The 19,197-nt window shown below is 39.4% G+C and overlaps 1 protein-coding gene across 4 annotated transcripts in view; it reads left to right on the top strand.

Annotated features, from left to right (window-relative positions):
- LOC308116497 (guanine nucleotide exchange factor VAV3-like) overlaps positions 1-19,197 on the top strand; it is a 54,518-nt gene that overhangs the window by 5,520 nt on the left and 29,801 nt on the right. For 2 of the 4 annotated variants that reach the window (XR_013935774.1, XM_080474746.1), the window contains exons 3-14: positions 5,185-5,243; positions 6,633-6,698; positions 7,279-7,396; positions 8,641-8,730; positions 9,263-9,331; positions 9,778-9,881; positions 10,370-10,469; positions 11,133-11,228; positions 13,734-13,802; positions 14,855-14,941; positions 16,546-16,631; positions 17,798-17,930. Coding sequence is in view for 2 of the 4 variants with exons in the window: in XM_080474746.1 (XP_080330872.1) it covers positions 5,185-5,243; positions 6,633-6,698; positions 7,279-7,396; positions 8,641-8,730; positions 9,263-9,331; positions 9,778-9,881; positions 10,370-10,469; positions 11,133-11,228; positions 13,734-13,802; positions 14,855-14,941; positions 16,546-16,631; positions 17,798-17,930 (1,077 nt within the window). In the remaining 2 variants the exon portion in view is untranslated. Of the gene's footprint in view, positions 1-5,184; positions 5,244-6,632; positions 6,699-7,278; positions 7,397-8,637; positions 8,731-9,262; positions 9,332-9,777; positions 9,882-10,369; positions 10,470-11,132; positions 11,229-13,733; positions 13,803-14,854; positions 14,942-16,545; positions 16,632-17,797; positions 17,931-19,197 lie in introns of all 4 variants that reach the window. The other 2 variants (XR_013935775.1, XM_080474745.1) reach the window with 1 other exon arrangement.

The following is a 19,197-nucleotide window of genomic DNA, read 5'->3' as shown; positions in this document are numbered from 1 at the left end:
TGTGTGTGTGTGTGTGTGTGTTACCAGGTCAGTGGGTTTACTGTGTTCTCTGCCTACTTTGTGGAGTGTCGCTCGCAGCGCTGGAGCCTGATTTAACTGTGTTGAACCACAAGAGCCACATCACCTCAGTGTGGAGCTTATCCACAGTGAAATACAGAATATATTGTCTATTTTATCACGTTTCATCATTAGATGACTGTTGCAGTGTGTCTGTGCTGGATGTATCTGCTACCCAGCTACAGCGCTGATGTCTCAGAGTTCAAATAGTGAAACAAAAAGCACAATCGATGCATTAATTTATTCAAAACATTGTATCACAACACTGAATTCAGTCAGTTCAGATCTTGTTCTTCACTCTTAAATGACTAATTGACAGACGTGGCTACACTTATGCTCATATGTTCTTAATAACTCATAAAATAACAAATTATATACATACATTTTTGACTGCTAATGAAAATAGTTAATTTCTGCTTTTTATTTCAACCACTTCAGTTACCTTTTCTGCTCTTGATTCACCTAAAATCAGCTTTTATTTGAATTATTTAATTGATATTTGATAATTACTGTTCTTTCTTTCTTCTTAAGATTGTCGGCCGTCTAAAACTCCAATATATTTGTTTTATTCGACGTGTACATAGTTTTATTCTTCCTCATCTGGTCGTGTACGGCACTCATCTGTTATTTGTTTAAACCAGGGATGTCAAACACATTTTAGTTTGGGACCACATGCGGCCCAATCTCATCCTGAGCAGTCAAAGAGTGACATAACAATCTTTGAATTTGAACTTATATATAGTATACTATAGTATATAGAGTATAGTACATGATGAAAATGTCCATATTTCCACAAAACCAAATAATTACCAAGGGAAAATGACTAAAATCTTAACATGAAGCCAATTCTGATGATACGTTGTGGTGCAAAATACAGTGAAATATCCAGAAAACTTGTCCAATAGCTGTTGCATTATGGGTGTTTTTACAAACTCTCCATGACAGCGTCTCTGGTCGGAGCTCAGTGTTTCTTTTAAGAAATCTGTTAAAAGAATATCCATGTTTTTGGATAAATATTTGTTCTCGAATGAGAATAAATGATCTTTAGTCACTATTAGTTGCTCAGCAGGTCTTTGATGTCATACAGGATTACAGCATTCACTCTCTCGTGGAGGAAACAGGGAGGTCATAAATGTTAAAGAACTGTGAGTGAGTCTGTGTGGAGCTTTGCGTGCAGTTTCTCCCACACAGACTCTCTTTTCTTTCAGTCCAGTGTGTTGTACTCCAAAGAAGCTTCCAGTTAATCTGTCTGCTGATAATCCCACAGGGGAGGTGCTGCCCGCAAATATGTACAGTACATGGATCCTGGCCCGGCTGCGTAATCTCAGTCATGTTAAAGGGGCTGTCCATCCGACGAAACAAGCTTCCGGAGGAGGAAGATTGCATCATTAGTCAGAAATACATCATTCAGCAGTCGGGTTTGGATCGACTCCAACGGGAGCTGTGCGGCCGAACAAGAACTGCTCAATCCCTCCCGTAGTTTTTTTTTTTTTCCAGAAACATCCAGAGGCGAACATCTCAAATCTCAGCCAGTCTAATCCACCCGGCGCTCGGTTTGTGCCAACTCTGCCCATAGACTGAGCACTAGTCCGCTGAATATCTAATGAGAGCTTCCTAACCTACATTCCCCTCTTGAGTTACTACAGGCTGCGGCCATGTGCAGGAGGCAGAAGGAGGAACGCAGGCAGTGTAGGTCTTTACATGCTTCTTCAGACAAAGTACCAGCACACTTGTTTGCATCATATACAACAAACTTCTGGTGAACACACAGTATTCTTTATTGCCGTCTACTTTTACATCTCAGTTTGAGATTTGGGGATTTTATTCCCTCTTTGGTTGATTTGCACAGACTCGCCTGTGGGGAATCCGGGAAAGGGAGAAACCAGATCGACTGTCTCCTTTTCACTCTATGCTTTTACTTTTGATAGTATTTATCATGCATGTTTTTTCATCCATATACTAAACATTACTGTGGCCCTTAGGATTTCTGCAATATGACCTGACAATATTTGCCAACATGTCTACTATGAATAGGGTGGCTTGGATTATCACTATGCTTAATTATTTCTTTTTAAATAAATTTGAAGTAGTTTACCTCAATGTCTTACCTCTGTTTTTATTTTTATTTTTTATAATTCTCTTTTTAACCTTTTAAATGTCTTACTCTGGCCTTAACTGTCGATGTAAGAAGTCAAGTCAAGTCCTTTAGTTAACACACACAACAATTGTACATAGTATAATGTACAGTGAAATGCTTTGAGTGCATGCTCCGCACCGAAACAACAGTTTTTAGAGGATATAAGAAAAAAAAAATTGGAATCTAGAAAAGTGCAAATTTAGAACACAAATAGCACACTATATTACAATATTAATAATAATAAAGACAATTAAGGCACACAGAAGATTAATGATAAATAGCTAGAAATAGATAAAAATAGGTGGACCAGTATTAATAGTGCAAGTACACAATATATACAAGGCAAATTGTCAGGTCCATTAATTCTAGGTAGAAGGTATAATAATGTGTCCATCTATTATATATTGAAAGATGCAGAAGCATCACTCATTGTACATTTTTTGGACAATTCCATGAGCACGATACTAAAATAAAACCAGCTACCCTAGTCATAACAATTAAAGTCAGAATAATAACTGAACAGTAGAGCTTTAGCTTCAATCAGCACAGAACAAGGAGAAAAAACCCAACTTCACAATAAAGTACTTGTGTGCAAACTGGAGGATGTTGTAGGTACTGTAAGGCCACATTTAGAAATAGCAGCTTCATTGCCATTCGAATTAAAATAATTCTACATTAATGTTAACAGAAGTATCAATGAAAGAAGTAGAAATGCCGAGTCTGAAAATGAGTTTCTGCATCTTATAGAAATGTTCAGTTCCTGTCTTATCTATGATCTATGACGAGTTATTATGAGAAACCAAACAGATAAACTGTATATGAGCAGTTTATTCGTTGCGGTGTGTGTCTTTACAGATAAACTGAAGCCCCCTATTCAAGCACAGAGCAGTATCCAAAACACCCTCCACTTTGCAGAGTTTCCTGTGTTTCTAAATATGTAGATGTACATAAAAGCTGCTTCAATTTGTCTTAACTTCCTTAAGGACGACCTAATTTGAGTTGATTTTCTGTGTTAATACTAAATACCAAAGCTTATTGTCTACATCACCTACATCCTTGTGCTTTACATGAAATCAAAGCTCAGACCTTCCAGTTTCTGGCGACATGTACAGGAAGTGTGTGATGTGCATAAAGTGAAAAATATGAACACCTCTGGAATACTGGTTTAGGAAAAATACACCATCCTCAAGGGGTAAATAGAGCTTGACCAATGTTTTTTTTTTTTTTTTTTGTTCTGTGCTAATTGTGCCAAATGTCGGCTGTTTTCTTTTCATTTTCAAGCCAAACTCTTGACATAATATTCAATGATTTTCCCTCCCGCGTCGACATAATGTTCTCTGCATTGTGACAATGATAACTTGGTACCAGCCCAGATTTAAGGCCTCCTAAACTTATGACATATAGCATTTTAAAGCTCTGTTAAACCCCCACAGCTTGTTTTTGTAAACACAGACCACGCTCGGAGGTTGAACTTCAGTTTAGTCTGTGGTTTTTGCCCCTCGAGTCACATTTTCATGAAGGAAACCAGGTGTGGGAACGACTTTCTGAAACGCTTCTTGAAACTAACAAACCATGGAATAATATTAACGATACGTTTTATTCGAAAAACACTTCGTATGTGTAAAATTTGTTTTAATATGGTTTGTTCTGATTAAAGTTTTTTTTCTTCAATCTGCATTATCAAGCCACAATCCATTTCTGCTTTATGTCAACATCTCTTCAAAAGGATCATCAAATATTCCTTTCTGTTTCCTTTAAAACATTTTTTTGTAAAAAAAAACATGTAACGATGGAATAATTTTTGCCTTTGTAACATTGTCAAACACAGCTGGGTTTAGCCAAAGCCACAGCAACTATTCACACAGGAAGTGGAGGTGCACTGCAGAGACCCCGGAGGGGTGTGTGTGTGTGTGTGTGTTTGTGTGTGTGTGTGTGTGTGTGTGTGTGTGTGTGTGTGTGTGTGTGTGTGTGTGTGTGTGTGTGTGTGTGTGTGTGTCATTATTCTAAAAAATAATAATAATAATAACAGAACAAATATGTGATTTACCAGAAACTCCTTCAAACCAAACAGAGGAATCATGATATTGAAAAAGTAAATACTTTAAAGTTTAAATTTAAATGTAACCATGACACTATTCCACCAGTCAGCTTCGTTGGGCTGTTTGTGGCCCCTAAATAAAATGGACTTGACGTCCCTGGTTTAGACGCTCAGTGGACGACGAGGGACACTATCGAAACATTATTAGTGCGTTTTGATTTACTGCTTGAAATCAGTACTTTTATTCAGTTTTGTGATATTTTGTCGCAGTCCAAAGCGGTGAATCGCAGGTTGAATTTGCAGCTTATAAGTGAGAGTGCAGCTCGACTCGTCAAACCACAACGAAGCATACATGGTGCGATGTAGGGTTCTGTTCGAAACGTCGTTTCCTGCAGACTGAGCTGTTTGTGTGGTTCAGCGCGCTTCTCTTACACTCATATGTCCCGACTTAAAATAAGTACTGATAAGGTGTTTGTGTGCATGCCGCACATTTTATTACAAGGAAAGTAATAGGGGAGAAATGCTTTGCACAGAACGTCAGCTAACAGCATAGTTCAGTTCACTCTAATGCTGTCTAGTGAACATTATCGCCTGCTGGCGGATTTCATATCGGTACGGAGTAGAGTTGCTTCATTCACACTGTAAATCAAAGGCATTTTAGTTGAAACAGCCCAATTTCATCTTGAGTGGTAAAAAGAATTGTGCTTTAATGAAGTTTAAATTCAAACTTTCAAGTTTTTTCTTTGTTGTGACGCGTGAGTATATGTGACGATTCTGGTGCAAAATACAGTGAAACATACCCCCCCCCCCCCCCCCCCCCACACACACACACACACACACACACACACACACACACACACACACACACACAAAAAAACTTTAATCTGTAAATCCGTATGACAACAATGCATACGGGTCAGAATTTAGATTTGAATTCACTTTGTTTCTCCAGGTTATGGACACTCTATCCAAGCTCTCATACACTGCAGCTGCTCAGCAAAAAGGACTCAAGTAAGTCACCTTTAAGGAATTCTTAAAAAGCATAAACTATAACTGCTTGTACGGAATGTGCTTTCAAATTCACTTCCTTCTTGTCTTTGGCCTGCATCGCTCAACAATACAGCCACAACTATAGTTACTTCCTCCTTCTTTATTGCTAAATTGCTGAGAATTAAAATTAAGTCAGCAAAAAAATAAAAAATAGTACTTTAAAGATTAAGTGCGAGAGAGATTAATTCAAATATGCTGAGCTGATTTATAAAATGGGATTTTAAGTGAAACGCTTCAATTAAGCACACCAAATATTTGTGTGAAAGAATGTGTGGGAGATCATAACCTGATGAGATTATTATAAGAAGCTATTATGTTGTGGTTGTTTGTTAAGAATAGCTTTGATGTTTGTTGTAGTTATTTTAATTAAAATCTTATTTCATCCCACAGACATTATCAATACAAGAAAAACACACTTCTTGACAATGAACCTGCTTCCTTGTGTGTGTTGACTTGACGCGGTGTGATCATATGTTACCTGATAATTACTTTATTTAATCTCAAGCGACACTTGCTGTTGAAGCGCTGTTCTAAAACACACCAAATACTCCATCTAAAATATATATTTATTGTTTAAAATTCTGCGTATTATCAACGATTGAAACTTTTAAAACAGTTGCATGACATTTTAAATAAGATGATTTAAAAGATTTTACTAAGTTATGCTACAAATATGCTTTTCTGCACTTTTACATGCACTTTATTAACTCATGTACTGTTACTATACTTAAGAAAACATATAACAGATTGTCAGTATTTCTTCTGTGTATATCAAGGTAAAATTAAAGTCCCCCCCAAAAAAATGGATGCCTCATTTGGGCTGACAGGCAGCAAAGAAATACTTAATTGTATTAAAGAAACTAATCTAAATTTGCAAACACTTACCATAAAATGAAAAAGGTTGAAGCTCAATGTTCGTTCTTATTATTTCTGTAGACTCTATCAAAATGAAATGAGTGAAAATGTCAGTATGTCAAATAAAAAGGTGATAGCTTGTGATTATTATTTTACATAATAATGGAACTCTATTTTATGTTGGCTTGTACTTCCCATGTGTCAAAATAAAATCCACAAAACTCTAAAATTAAACTTTATATATTTTAATGTCATTCCTAACTGAAAACTGTTTTTAAATACACAATATATCCACATTTTGAAATGCGAGCTATCCAAACAACATATTACCTATTTGCATTATTTCCCATATAAAAAGGCATATATTTTGGATCGCGAAAACATTTTGTATATATCAGAAGTTCTCTCCCTCCCTTTAGCCACACAGCAGAAGTCCCTTCATAGCAATTTCCCTGTTAAACACAAACCCTCACGCCGCTTCCCTGTCATTTCTAGGCCATTCCCAACCGAGGAGAGCCTGAAAGACGAAGACGTGTACAACAACCTGCAGGACTTGATTGAGTATGTATGAGGCTCGTCTCCACGGGCCCGTTACCGCTGTTGATAGACGTGATTATTTGGCTCGGTGGCAGAACCAGCTCTGCTCATCATCCAGGCTCTCCAGGGGTCTGGACACCCACATGTTTTTGGTAAAAGCCTTCGCTCCGGCTCTCACTTACCAGCAGAGGAAACCAATGAGTAATTCTGCATGTTTTTTTTTTTTGTTTTTGCTGAGCGCACGCATTACACCCACATGAAAGATGGACGCTGTTGACAGTGATTGATAGAGGAGAGTACGTGAAATCATTGAACAGTGAATTATTGCAAAATCTTTATTCACACACATATGTAGTAATCATCAATGAGGAGATGAATGTTTGTTTATTTGCACGCAGTTGAATCATACAGAACTTGTGTTGCTGCTCATTCCCCTCTGCACAATGTTCACACACAGGAGTTTAAGACGGCACTTGTGAATTCACTTGTCTCCATTTACAAGTGCAAGTTCTGACAGTTTAAAACATCCAGAGGTGTGAATCTGTGCTTGTGTGCTTGTGTGTGTGTGTGTGTGTGGGTGTGTGTGTGTGTGTGTGTGAGACAGTGAGAACGTCCTGGAAGATGAAGACGACTTGTACGCCGACGTCTACGGGCTGCAGGAAGACCACGGTGGCGGGGAGATCTATGAAGACCTCATGAGGACCGAACTGCTGCCCCCGATGGTACCGCGATGAGTCAGACACACACACACACACACACACACACACACACACACACACACTGCACAGCAGCGTCGTGGTTAACATTCTCGACTCATACCGTGAAGTTTTGCATCCTGGGTGGAGTTTGTCCACAGTCCAAAACCAGGAGTTAGAGGCCACCCGGTGACTCTACATGTATGAATGTGTGTGAGACTGGTGTTTTCTCTGTGTGTTTGCCCTCTGATGGACCCTAGCAAACTTTTCAAGAACCATTTTATCATTTATTTAAAGTTATCTATTCATGATGATGCACTTTTTGTCTTTTTTTATAGCAGAATTCCACATTCTAGATGCCCAGTCTGTCTCTATTTTTGGACGATTAAAACAATTCTCCACAAGCTTTTTCATTGATAATTGATTTTGACCAACATAATTGCCATCTGCACATTTAAATAGCAATGTTACACTCCTAATGGGTTTTGTATTGTTAAAATGTAGTTAGATAAAGCGTCTAACGTATTTAACATAATCAAAACAAGGAACATTATTGTTATATCGACGATAATGGTAATCTTTTGTGTAGTTTTCTATTTGTGTTTGCCCTCACAAACTTTTCTAAGACTATTTTATCCCTATATATCGTATTGTCTATTCATGACGGTGCAATTATTGTCTATTTTAAAGAACAATTTTACATTTTAAATGCTAAATTCATCTCCATTTTTTGGAAAATTTAAAAAAATGAACGCGCTAAAGATTATGAATGTTTATAAAACAAGGCAATTAAGGCAAGGCGACTTCATTTGTATAAAGTATCTCAGCGACAAGGAAGTTCAAAGTGCGTCACATTAACAAACATCATTACGCAGCAAAGATTGAAAAATTTTTTGGGTGACATTCTTAATTGTATATTGATTTAGATCCAGTCCATTGCTTCATTTAGTTGTTCAAAACGTCGCCGGCACGTCGGACACGCCGCCCCCTTGGTGATTTTCCCGTGAGATATTTTGTTGATGTATCTTGGAGCCACGGCTGTGATCCTCATTTCAAACCGTTCATCCGTCCATCAGCCTCCTGCTGCACTTTGAAATACGTCCGATGCACACAGGAAGAATGAGAAATGGTTTGAATATGTAGTTTTAAACAACCTTCTTGCTTGCAGATGGACAAAAGTGATGAGAAATGAATGGGAAAACTCTTTTGGGAGCAAACGGCATACGTTGAAAAAAAAAAAGTCTTTCTGAGCGTGTTTCTCCTCCCAGAAGCAGGCGGAGGTGGACGTCCGAAGCTGCTGCCTTACAGAAATCAAACAGACGGAGGAGAAATACACGGAGACCCTGGAGTCCATCGAGAAGGTAATGAACCTCCCCGACGCTCCCCTGCGCCCTAAAATCATCACTTCTGCTCTACAAATATTGGCTGTCTGTGTAAATATGGCGCATTTTCAAATAGCTTCAGCGAAATACTTCGCACTGTTGGTTCAGAGTTTTGCAAAGAAAACTTTTGAGATATGGACAAAAGAGACACCGGGGATAAGGAGAGCAAAGACGCAGACGTCATTGTCCCACGACAGTGTCCTCCAGCTCCTCTGAAAGTTTCACTTTTCTCTCATTTTACAGACATTTGAAGGGAATTTCCAGGTTAGAAATTTCCACATTTAGTTTCACTATTGACCCACAATGAAACATCCGACATGATCATTTCAGTAGTTTCAATATTAGTGATAGCTCGGAGCAGAATATAAAAGTTGTTATTAATTCGATCCAGACTTGTATAAAACTACAGATACAAGCAAAAAAATTAAAAATAATAGAAAATCTATCTATAGTAATTTGACTTTACATATATAGCCATATATATTTCATTTGTATTTTGTTCTTTCCTCAGTATTTCCTGAATCCACTGAAGAAATTCTTCTCTGCAGCGGAAATCGACAAAGTGTTCGTCAACATACCGGTGAGTTCTCGTAGCTTTCGATCCAGAAAATGTACATTTCTGTTCTTTAACCCGTTTATCATCCGCTTCATCAACAACAATGCAAACCGGTGGTATGAAATTGTACTTTTTAGATAGATGAAGCAAGATTTGCAGAAATAGAAATGCACAGAAATGTAATTTTTCCTTCCTCCAGTTCTACAAGTTTTAATTTCCTTTTTTTGTATTTCATCAATTGAGACAGAATTTTTGTGTAACTCTGGTCCAAGAAAAAAAACAAAAAACTCATAGAAAATATTGTTTCTTTGCTGTTTTCTCTTTTCTGGAAAGAAATAAAGAGTCCTTTAAAGGAAAACAATCAAACCATGCATGACATGTAGTTTTGAGAAATACTTTGCCAACATTGGTTGGTTGAATTTGTTGAGCGGGAAGTTAAAGGGTTAAATTTACTGTCCTCTGTGATCCAGGATCTGGTTAAAGTTCACAAGAGCCTGATGGTCGATGTGCAGGACTCCATCCTCAACAGAAACGCCTTAAATCTCTACCAGATTTTCATCAGCTACAAAGAGAGGTATCACAAGACTCGTCGATGCATCAACGAGCGGATTTTGGGGTTTTTGGGGTCTTTCAGTTTAATTGATCACTCTGCATGACTTTGCCCTGTTTGTTGTAGTTTACTTTCACAGCACTCACTATCTATACACATGGCACGCTCTCTCTTCGGAGGCAGATATAAATGTACATATTTTAGTCTGCATTTGAATTGTATCACAAGCTTTTATGTCTCCGCGATTTCAAAGAACCCCGCGACTAAATGTTGTTTACATTTTCTGCTTTGTGAGGAATATCAGAGTGGAGGGAGTATTTCCTTTGCATGTAATTACCATAACTGAGACGCTTTCTCCTCTAAATAATCTTTTATCAGCAAAACCTTTTGACACCGTCGCTGTTGCTTGTTCGTAGCGGTTTCAATGTTCTGAACCTGTGCGTTCACTCACACACGTTACCAGCTACCGCGCCGCTCCCTCTCTCTCTCTCGTCCTGTGCCTTCTCCTGCAGGCTGCTCATTTATGGGATCTACTGCAGCCGGGTGGAAATCGCCATCGCCGTTTTAGACCTCATCTGTAAAGAGAAGGAGGACGTTCGCCTCAAGCTGGAGGTGAGCCAGGAACAGGTCGTCAGTGACTCCTAGTGTGTTCTGATCTACACGAACCCCACGCCAGGATGTCTATTTAAGTCATTTATGCATCATTCAGTGTTTACGTTACAAAACAGTCCTGGACCATCAAGGTATGGACTCCACTAGGTACCGAGACTTGACTTTCCCGCCTCAGTATGAACACGTGCATCAATCGGCCTTCGTCCCCATTATGAGTTCACCTCTTTTCTGACTCAGTCGTGTAGCGATCACATCTTTTGTTAAACACTCACAAATCTTTACACTAATTTTACCGGCAGGTTTAAAGATTAAATGTCCACTTGTTGGCAAAATACATTCCACTTACCAAACAAGGGCCATAACGAAGAGATGTTAAGTGTTATTCCCTTTGTCTGTCACTGATCATAATGTTATGGCTGGTCTTTAACTAGCTGAGATTATTCCAGACATAAGTTTAAAATAAACTACGTAGAGCTATTGACAATACACTAATTAGATGTTTCCGAACAGAATAGGATGCATTTGTTGAATTTGTTGTGCCATGAACCCGTTAATTCACACTAATATAGAACATAGCGAACCTGGTGTTTATCGCTCTCTACACACAGAGAGGGTGTAAAACTGCACACTGACTTGTTCAAGTTATTTTCCATATTTTTCCAGGAGTGTTCCAAAAGGGCTAACAACGGGAAGTTCACACTGAGGGACCTGCTGGTGGTCCCGATGCAGAGAGTCCTGAAGTACCACCTTCTTCTACAGGTAAAGATCTTTACAGATTCTCAGCTGGTTCAGTCTGTATTGTGATAATCGTCTGATTTACTGAACACCCGATTTAAAGTTGCTGATTTAGATGTCAGATCAGCCTTGTCTGGATGCTTGTTTTCATCAATCTTATTTTAATTTTGTGGTTTACAATCACATTTTCAGCAGCTGAGGTGAAACATTTTCGTGTTTTGAGGGTCATTTCCAAATTAACGGCTGAAATTTGAAATTTATCCAAGATTCCCACAATCCCATTTTATTGTAATTGTTTCAATTAGACGTTTTATATTTTCAATAATTAGTCTGATGGCTCAATAGGCTGGAAAGTGCAGAAAGTGACCACTAGAGGGCGACACTCTCCACATATTAACTCTAGATATGTGACTTTTTTTTCCCCATCTCTTTATAAGCGTCACACTAAACAAGTCTTGATATTTAACATGATAATTGAGGTGTTGCATTTAATGTTGACATGAGAGAAACATTGTGTCTAGTCTTTTTACAAACACCCCTAATTACATTTACCAGGGTTTCTAAAGGGAACAACACCAAACCTCAGGACAAGTAAACCTTTCTATTAGAATCTTTGATTAGATTTTTGGGCAAAATTGATAAATAATTTGAGTTTATGGAGATATTTTGCAGGGTAGTTGTGTGTGAAATGATCCCTTACTCACTGTCTTCCATCCAAATTCCTTTAATTCGAGAGTGGCTGCTGACAAACTGTGTGACACTGTCTCCTGCGGATAGTCTGAAGCAGAGGTCAGACTCTCGCTGGCAGGGCAGACGAGGACAATGCCCCGAGAGCTGTTTTAAGTCACTGTGGAGGGTAAGGGCCTCCACGGTAAGCGGCGCCGGTCCTGGGAATTCTCGTTCGCTCCCCCGAGGAGAAACCATGTGACGGAGGCAGGAAGAGGAAGGAGGGAAGAAGTGAAGAGGCAGAAATGAAGCGAGACAGGACGCGGCTCAGTGGGAAAACAGCACCGTGGCCTTTGTGACCCCCACGGAGGGAGTTCAAAGAATAGTTAATCTATTCATTTTGTAATGTTATAAGAGAGAGGTAATCACACGTTAAATGATCCCACCCACCTTTTGACGGCTTAAGATTTAATCATAGCATTAGAATGAGAACGTTACATGTGCTTGATAAGCTTGTGGGTTTAAAGTGATAAATTCTTACAACTGTATAGCAACCGAGAGCCAGTTTTATGATATAATAATACTTGTTGTGCAGATGAATTCGTGTGATGAGGTAGCTTATTTCACGTCTCTGAAGGTTTTAATTCAAAAATAATCTATAAGCGTAACTTAACACGTCGGTTCCCATAAGCTACACTCCTAACAATAACATCCATGTGTGGATTGGATCAGTATAGATGTGACGAGGTGTTAGGAAGATGATGCAGAAAGCTTTCATTGTTTCCTTTGCCTTGAACAAACACCTGGGCTTAACGATACAATTTCATCAGTCCAATCTGAGCCACGGGCCGGGATTTAAAGATAGTAGAAATATTGTATTTGAAGGTGCAGTCGAGCTTTAAGTAATGCCACTTTTGTGCACTGGGTGGCAGCAGTGAGTTCCTCACAGTTCCTCTGAGTTCCTGCGGTTTGCCAAGAACTCAATCTCTCGCCTCCAGTTTTCTTTTTCTAACTCAACTCAGAATATGAGGCCTTGTTTCTGGATACTTGCCAAACCGAGATATTCGCTGCGAGCGCCGGAGCGGAGTTAGCTGTATGCTAGCAGGCGGCTAACGGCAGCTTCCTTGCTGCAGCCCTGATGAATACCCCCTCCTCTCCCAGGAAACTGACGGCTCAATGCGGGACCTCCAGTGTGTCCACGACAGAGAAAATGTCTTACCTCTCGATCCCAAAATGTAATGGATTGGTTTTTGGATGATGACAAATCATCCCTGAAAAGTTCATGCAATTCGGGTCAATAGTTTTTGTGAAAAATTTGTGAAATACATACATACAAACCAATAAAAAAATAAATACACACAGTCAGTAACATAACCTTTGCCCAACTTTCATTGGCGAAGGTAACAACAGCACCCACTCACTGCCCAATATGAAAACTGCTTTGTTTTAGCATTTCTGCCATATCCGCATAAACGGACATTGTTTTCAAAACTTTGCCACGCAAACGCAAAAGTTTTCCAAAACAAAATTGCAAAAACGATGCGTTTTCACTTCAAATCCGCTTCTTCTGCTCTCATATTGAATGAGAGGAAGAGCTGTAGTGTGACTCACTGCACCGTCTTGTGGCACAAAGTGGTATTACACGACGGGCCCTGCTTTTGGCTCGCTCGTAATCTTGGGTAGAGTTCTGTGCTTTTCTCTGCTAAAATAATTTCCTTCTGCACATCTAATTAGCAATTATCCCCTGAAGGGTAGTTGAGTAGATTAAGTGTCTCTTTTGTTTTCTTATTATCAACTTAAAAGAGTTCAATCCCTTATTCTGACCAACATGCCTGAGAAATGTCTGCTTTCATTGTCCAACAGGAGCTCGTCAAACACACTCATGATCCTGCTGACAAGAGTAACCTGAAGATTGCTCTGGATGCCATGAAGGTAAGTGTTGCGCTTTTCGTAAATTGATAGTGGTCACGGTGATTTCCCCAAAAGTGGCTGATTTAGCGGAAATTCCAATCTGTCCCTTCTAGTCAGCCACGAGAGTGTGACGTTTGAAAAGAACACGACCCACAAAGTCATGAATGATTCATTCTTGACCACTTTGAAGGGGGACGAGTTGGTAAAGCTTTACCTTCACACGCGTTAGAGTGCTGAGTGCCCTTCTTTCTAATTCTGAAGCGATGTGAGATTGATCGGCAGCAGATCTGTGCACGTATCGCCTAAAACACATCAAAACATTTTTTTTCTAAAAACATGCAGGGCATAATCTAGACCACAGGTCTGCAAGCTTTATGAACACGAGAGCTGTTTTTATCACTTTCCACTTAAATAAAATTCATCTGGAGCAACGTGAGATACTTGTTAAAACATGCTTTTAGCTTTTCTGCACATCAAAAAAACCAGATTCGGTGTTGCGTTCATGAGGTTTTATAATAACAGTTTCCAATGAAAAGCATTTGTCAAAATATTCTAGCTATTTTCGCTTATGTTCCCAGTTTTAGGATGTATTTTTATGAGCTATTTCAGTGAATGGAGCTGGACTGCTGTAGGTATATTTATTTATATAAATATATATAATATAATTTTTTTTTCTAACGTTACTTATGGATTATAGACATAGAGATATAGATTAACACAGGTTAAAAAAACCACAAGTAATGTATATGTTGCCTTTGTCGCATTTTAGCAGTCTCTCTCCTTTTACAGTGTTAATACTCTACTCTTTTCTTTTTTTTTTTTTTTTTTTTTTTTTTTTTTAGCTTAACTGTGTCTTGGCTCCAACTTCCTGTTGAAGCATCTGATACAACAGTTGTCATTATCCTCTCGTCGAGTGCTCAGCCTGCCAGAAAATGAGTGTATTTTCAGTGGGAGTGTTACACAAAATGTACAGCACATGATCTTGTCTTTACAAACAAGCGGCTGAACTAACCCAACTGACTGTGTTCTTTGTGTGGGTGTGTGTGTGTGTGTGTGTGGGTGTGTGTGTGTAGGACTTGGCTCAGTATGTCAACGAGGTGAAGAGAGATAATGAGACTCTGAGGGAGATCGACCAGTACCAAAGGTCTATCGAAAACCTGGTAAACCAAAAATCATCTTCTCCGACCATCAGCAGCTGTTTAGTGGAAAGTCTGTGAGAACGTAAGGTCGTTTCCTTCTAGTAAACGGTCAACTCTTAAGTTTTCAGCTAAGTTGTTGTCTGAGGAATCCTGGTAAACAAACACACAAACAAACAAACAAACAAACAAACAAACAAACAAACAAACAAACAAACAAACAAACAAACAAACAGCACATTTAAGACATTCCTCAGCTTTTTGTTTGCCTTCATTAAATTGTGACTCTAAAAGGTTGTATATGATGAGGCATGGACAAAACACTAAAATGGACTGAAATTGTCATTATTTTTCATAACTTTAAAGTAATTTTTGGCCCAGACCACCTCTAGAAAAACAACTAACAATCTTCAAAGAACAGATACTGTTGTTTTAGCCACTTTTTTTATAACAGCTTATGTCAACAATATGACTCAAGCCAATTTATTCAGCCGAAATCTCAGAATGACATTCATGTTCGATATTACTTGTAGGATTTGTTGGGTTTCTCTCTGTAAAAAGCACCTCGAAATCACTGTGTTGTATTTGGTGCTATAGAAATAAAGTTGAATTGAACTGAATATCAGACATTTGGTATTTGATTCAGTTTTATGAAATACTTGAAAGACATTATTTAATATAAGAGTGTGTCTTAGGCCTTGTTTCCAAGTGAAAACATGAGACTGTTGTAGTGTTTTGGGCATTTGTTTACACGACGGCAGCGTGTCTGGAAACGGCGGAAAACATGTCTGAAATGCTGCTACTGTGTAAGCGCACCACGACCATAGTAAATAGTTCTTCTGCACGTGCTCAGTAGATGGATAATAATAAGAACTCACCGTGATAACAATCCAACATGGTCGTCTTGTCGTGTAGACAGGGTCTTACGTTGAAGCTATCTCCAATTTAACATCATTCCTCCGTCAGCCCTCATGATTATCTCTAATCTTACGAATCTTAGCTGTGGATGCTGCAGTAGCAATGTTCCATTGTGAACAATGAACAGTACACAGCGACATATATACTGTATATGTGAAATATATGGGACATACAACATGTTGAACGTGTTTTCACAATTGCGTTACTAGTAAAAGAGGCTTGATCCAGTGGCCATGGAGAAAATGAGCATGTGAAGCGTTGCAAAGCTCCAGCTTATCACAGATCATCTTTTTGCCGTCTCAGGTTAATTAAAAGAGTCAACTGTTAGTAAAAGAGTCGAAGGTTTCACTCCGGTATGGACAAACTCACCTAAACGGTTTTAATTCACTGCATATTACTGAGAATAAAAACAAGATTTTCTGAAAATACAAAACAGATTTCTGCGCTGCGGTGATAGAAATTATTGATCATTACGCCACTTCATGCTCTCCAAATCCTCACGTTTAATCTTCATCTTCTTTTCAACAACTTAAGTGGACTGATGACAGAAGATGTGGGTGATGCCATTTCAGCATGAAAAAGGTTGACGTGACCAGATGTGAGGCTCATGAGTTGTCACGGCTCGGGATTGATGAGATAATTACATTGTAAAAACATGCTTTCAGAATATATCCCCACGTGTCTCTGCTCGCTCGTGTTTTTTGTTGCAGAATCAGCCTCTGATCGTCTTCGGGCGGCCAAAGGGAGACGGCGAAGTCCGCATGATCACCAGTTTTGACAAGAGGAAGCAAGACAGGTTGTTCTTATTTCATTGTTTTGTCCTATAAGAGAATTTAAAAACTGAATTTCTTTTTTTTTTTTTTTTTTTTTTTTTTTTTATGAACGTACTTCTCGGTGAGCTTATAGGTACGTTAAGAATACAGTTATAGCTAATAACGTGGTGAAATTTAATGCTTAAATGTGTATCAATGAAGCGATACGACTCTATCTCAGGGATGACAAACATAAGCCAAATAGGCCAAAATTGGCCCACGAGAGGTTCTAATCCGGCCAAACCACCAAGCAAATTGGAAAAATTTCAAAGAAAGCATTGAGTCTTAAAAATATATATTTTTAAGCGTTTTGAGGTCATTTTATACAGCTTGTCAGCACTTTCACATGGGTCTCCTTTATCCAAAAATAGTTGTGTTCAAAGTTTATTTCCCCAAACCCAGCTTTTCCTTGATTGTCATCCATTTGAATATTAAATCACATGAGCTGCATTCAGAATCTGCTGTGTCTGTGTGAGCTGGACTGGCTCCGCCCACACATGCCCATCTTTGGAAGGGGAGGAAGTACTTCCTCTCGTGGTGCCATGTGCCAGAGCAGAGCTGCCTAATTGTGGGATTAGTCAAAGGGAGGGCCTACCTTAATTGGGATTGGCTAAACCCCCAGTGACACTATGTAGGGTTTGATTTCTGATTCTCTGGTTGGAGCAACACACTTTTTAAAAACCTGAAACAGGCCAGGGAGAGAGAGGACAGACTTTCTTCACTTCTGGGGCGTCATTCCCAGGTATGGGGACGATTACTACTGTTGGAAAATCGTTCCAAAGTGAATTTGATATAATATGACCCCTTTAAGAGAGTGCCATAAATGCTGTCAGGGTGAGTATGTAAAAACATGCATCATGCAACAGCTTACAGGAGAAGTTCTTTTTGGACATTTAACTGTATTTTGCACCAGAAGGTTTCCATAAAATTGGCTTTGTGTTGAGATTGTAGTCATTTTCGGTTGTAATTTTTTAAAATTTAAATATAGACATGCTCATCACTTAGAATCTGTGCCATGACAAACAATAACTTTAAAGTTTGAATTCAAAAGTTGATATGGCTCTACTTTACCGATCCGGCCCACTCAAGATGAAACTGGATCAAAATGAGCCAAAATGTGTTTGACACACTTTCTCTATCTCCTTTGTAGACACATCTTTCTGTTTGACGTCGCCGTCATTGTTTGCAAACGACGAGGAGACAACTATGAGATGAAGGAGATACTCGACCTCAACTACTTCAAGATCACCAATAACCCCACGTCTGACCGGGAGGCGAAAAAGGTCAGTTTGATGAAAAAAAAAACCCAAAGTATTATAGAACCGATCTGGATGTGGAGATAACTTTTCTCTGCCTATACTCATGAATTAGTGTGTGAGACGTGTGTGCCAAGTCATCAGAGGCGTGTAGGACTTCATCTGATGCCACGTTGTTGGTCCTCTGTTGTTGGTATATACTTTGGCAAAGCTCACAGATTAATTTCTGTCCGTGTGGAATTTGCACGTTCTCCCTGCGTGTGTATTGGATGAATTGGCGACTGAAAATCGACAGTATGTGTGACTGTCTCTTTCTCCGCGCAACCTGTTGCAACCTTCCATATTTTCCCTCTTTCTGAACATCCCGGTCTGTACAGGCCTCTTTCTCTCCACTCCGTGCAGTTTATGCAGCGTGATGTTTCCCGCCTTCCGGGAGCGTTCACGGGCCGCCCTTCAGCGGCGGGGACTTGTTGATGTCTTGTTGATGTATGCCCGCAGATGGTGTCTTCTCACTCCGATGCCGTCTGCTAATGTGAATCTGACGGCTCGCCAGATTAGGCCGGTTCTGTGGGGGTTTTTTTTATCAAAGGGAATCCATTATCATCCTCATTTACTCTGTCGTGCAGCCGCGATGTGTGTGCGTGCGCGCTCATACGTGCAATAGCAATGATCAGTATTTACATGAATGGTCATTGTTTCGGCTCGCTTCTTACGAACATGCCCTTTACTTGCGGTTGTCACAATAACGTTTCTGAATTAATGTGTAATGACGTCCACAGAGGAGTTCTGCTTCACGCGCTCGGATGCGTCTTTTCTTGCTTTATTGTCACCTCTGCTCCGACGGAAACCTTCATCGGTCACGCACAGCTTTTTATCATTGGTGTAAAAAAACCCCAACAATACTACACAGACACAAGAATAAGAAGCCATTTTCACATCGGATGTGTACTTACACCCTCAAACTCACACCGCGGGACAGAGATGCTAATGTCAAATGATGAATGTGTGCAGTTCTCCAAGGCTACTTATAGCTATAGATCATCTCCTGCTAAATGAAACCGCAGAGTTTGAACGCGGTGCTACTGAGCACCCACACAGTCATCAATGATTTAACACCCAGCAGAGCTCTAAAACACTCAAGACTCTTCAGGGCCGGCCGATCACTGATGGGTAAACTTTACAGAGAGGTTTGGGAATTGATGGCGGGGCATTCAAAGAGTGCATCAGAAGAGCTATTTGGTTGACTGTAGTTCAAAACCGTTGCTTTCCTGGATGTGCGTCAATCTGAAAGTTC

The sequence above is a fragment of the Lipophrys pholis genome (genome assembly GCF_963383615.2).
Source record: "Lipophrys pholis genome assembly, chromosome: 1".
Lineage (NCBI taxonomy): Eukaryota > Metazoa > Chordata > Actinopteri > Blenniiformes > Blenniidae > Lipophrys > Lipophrys pholis.
This window is presented reverse-complemented; position numbering and strand designations above follow the sequence as displayed.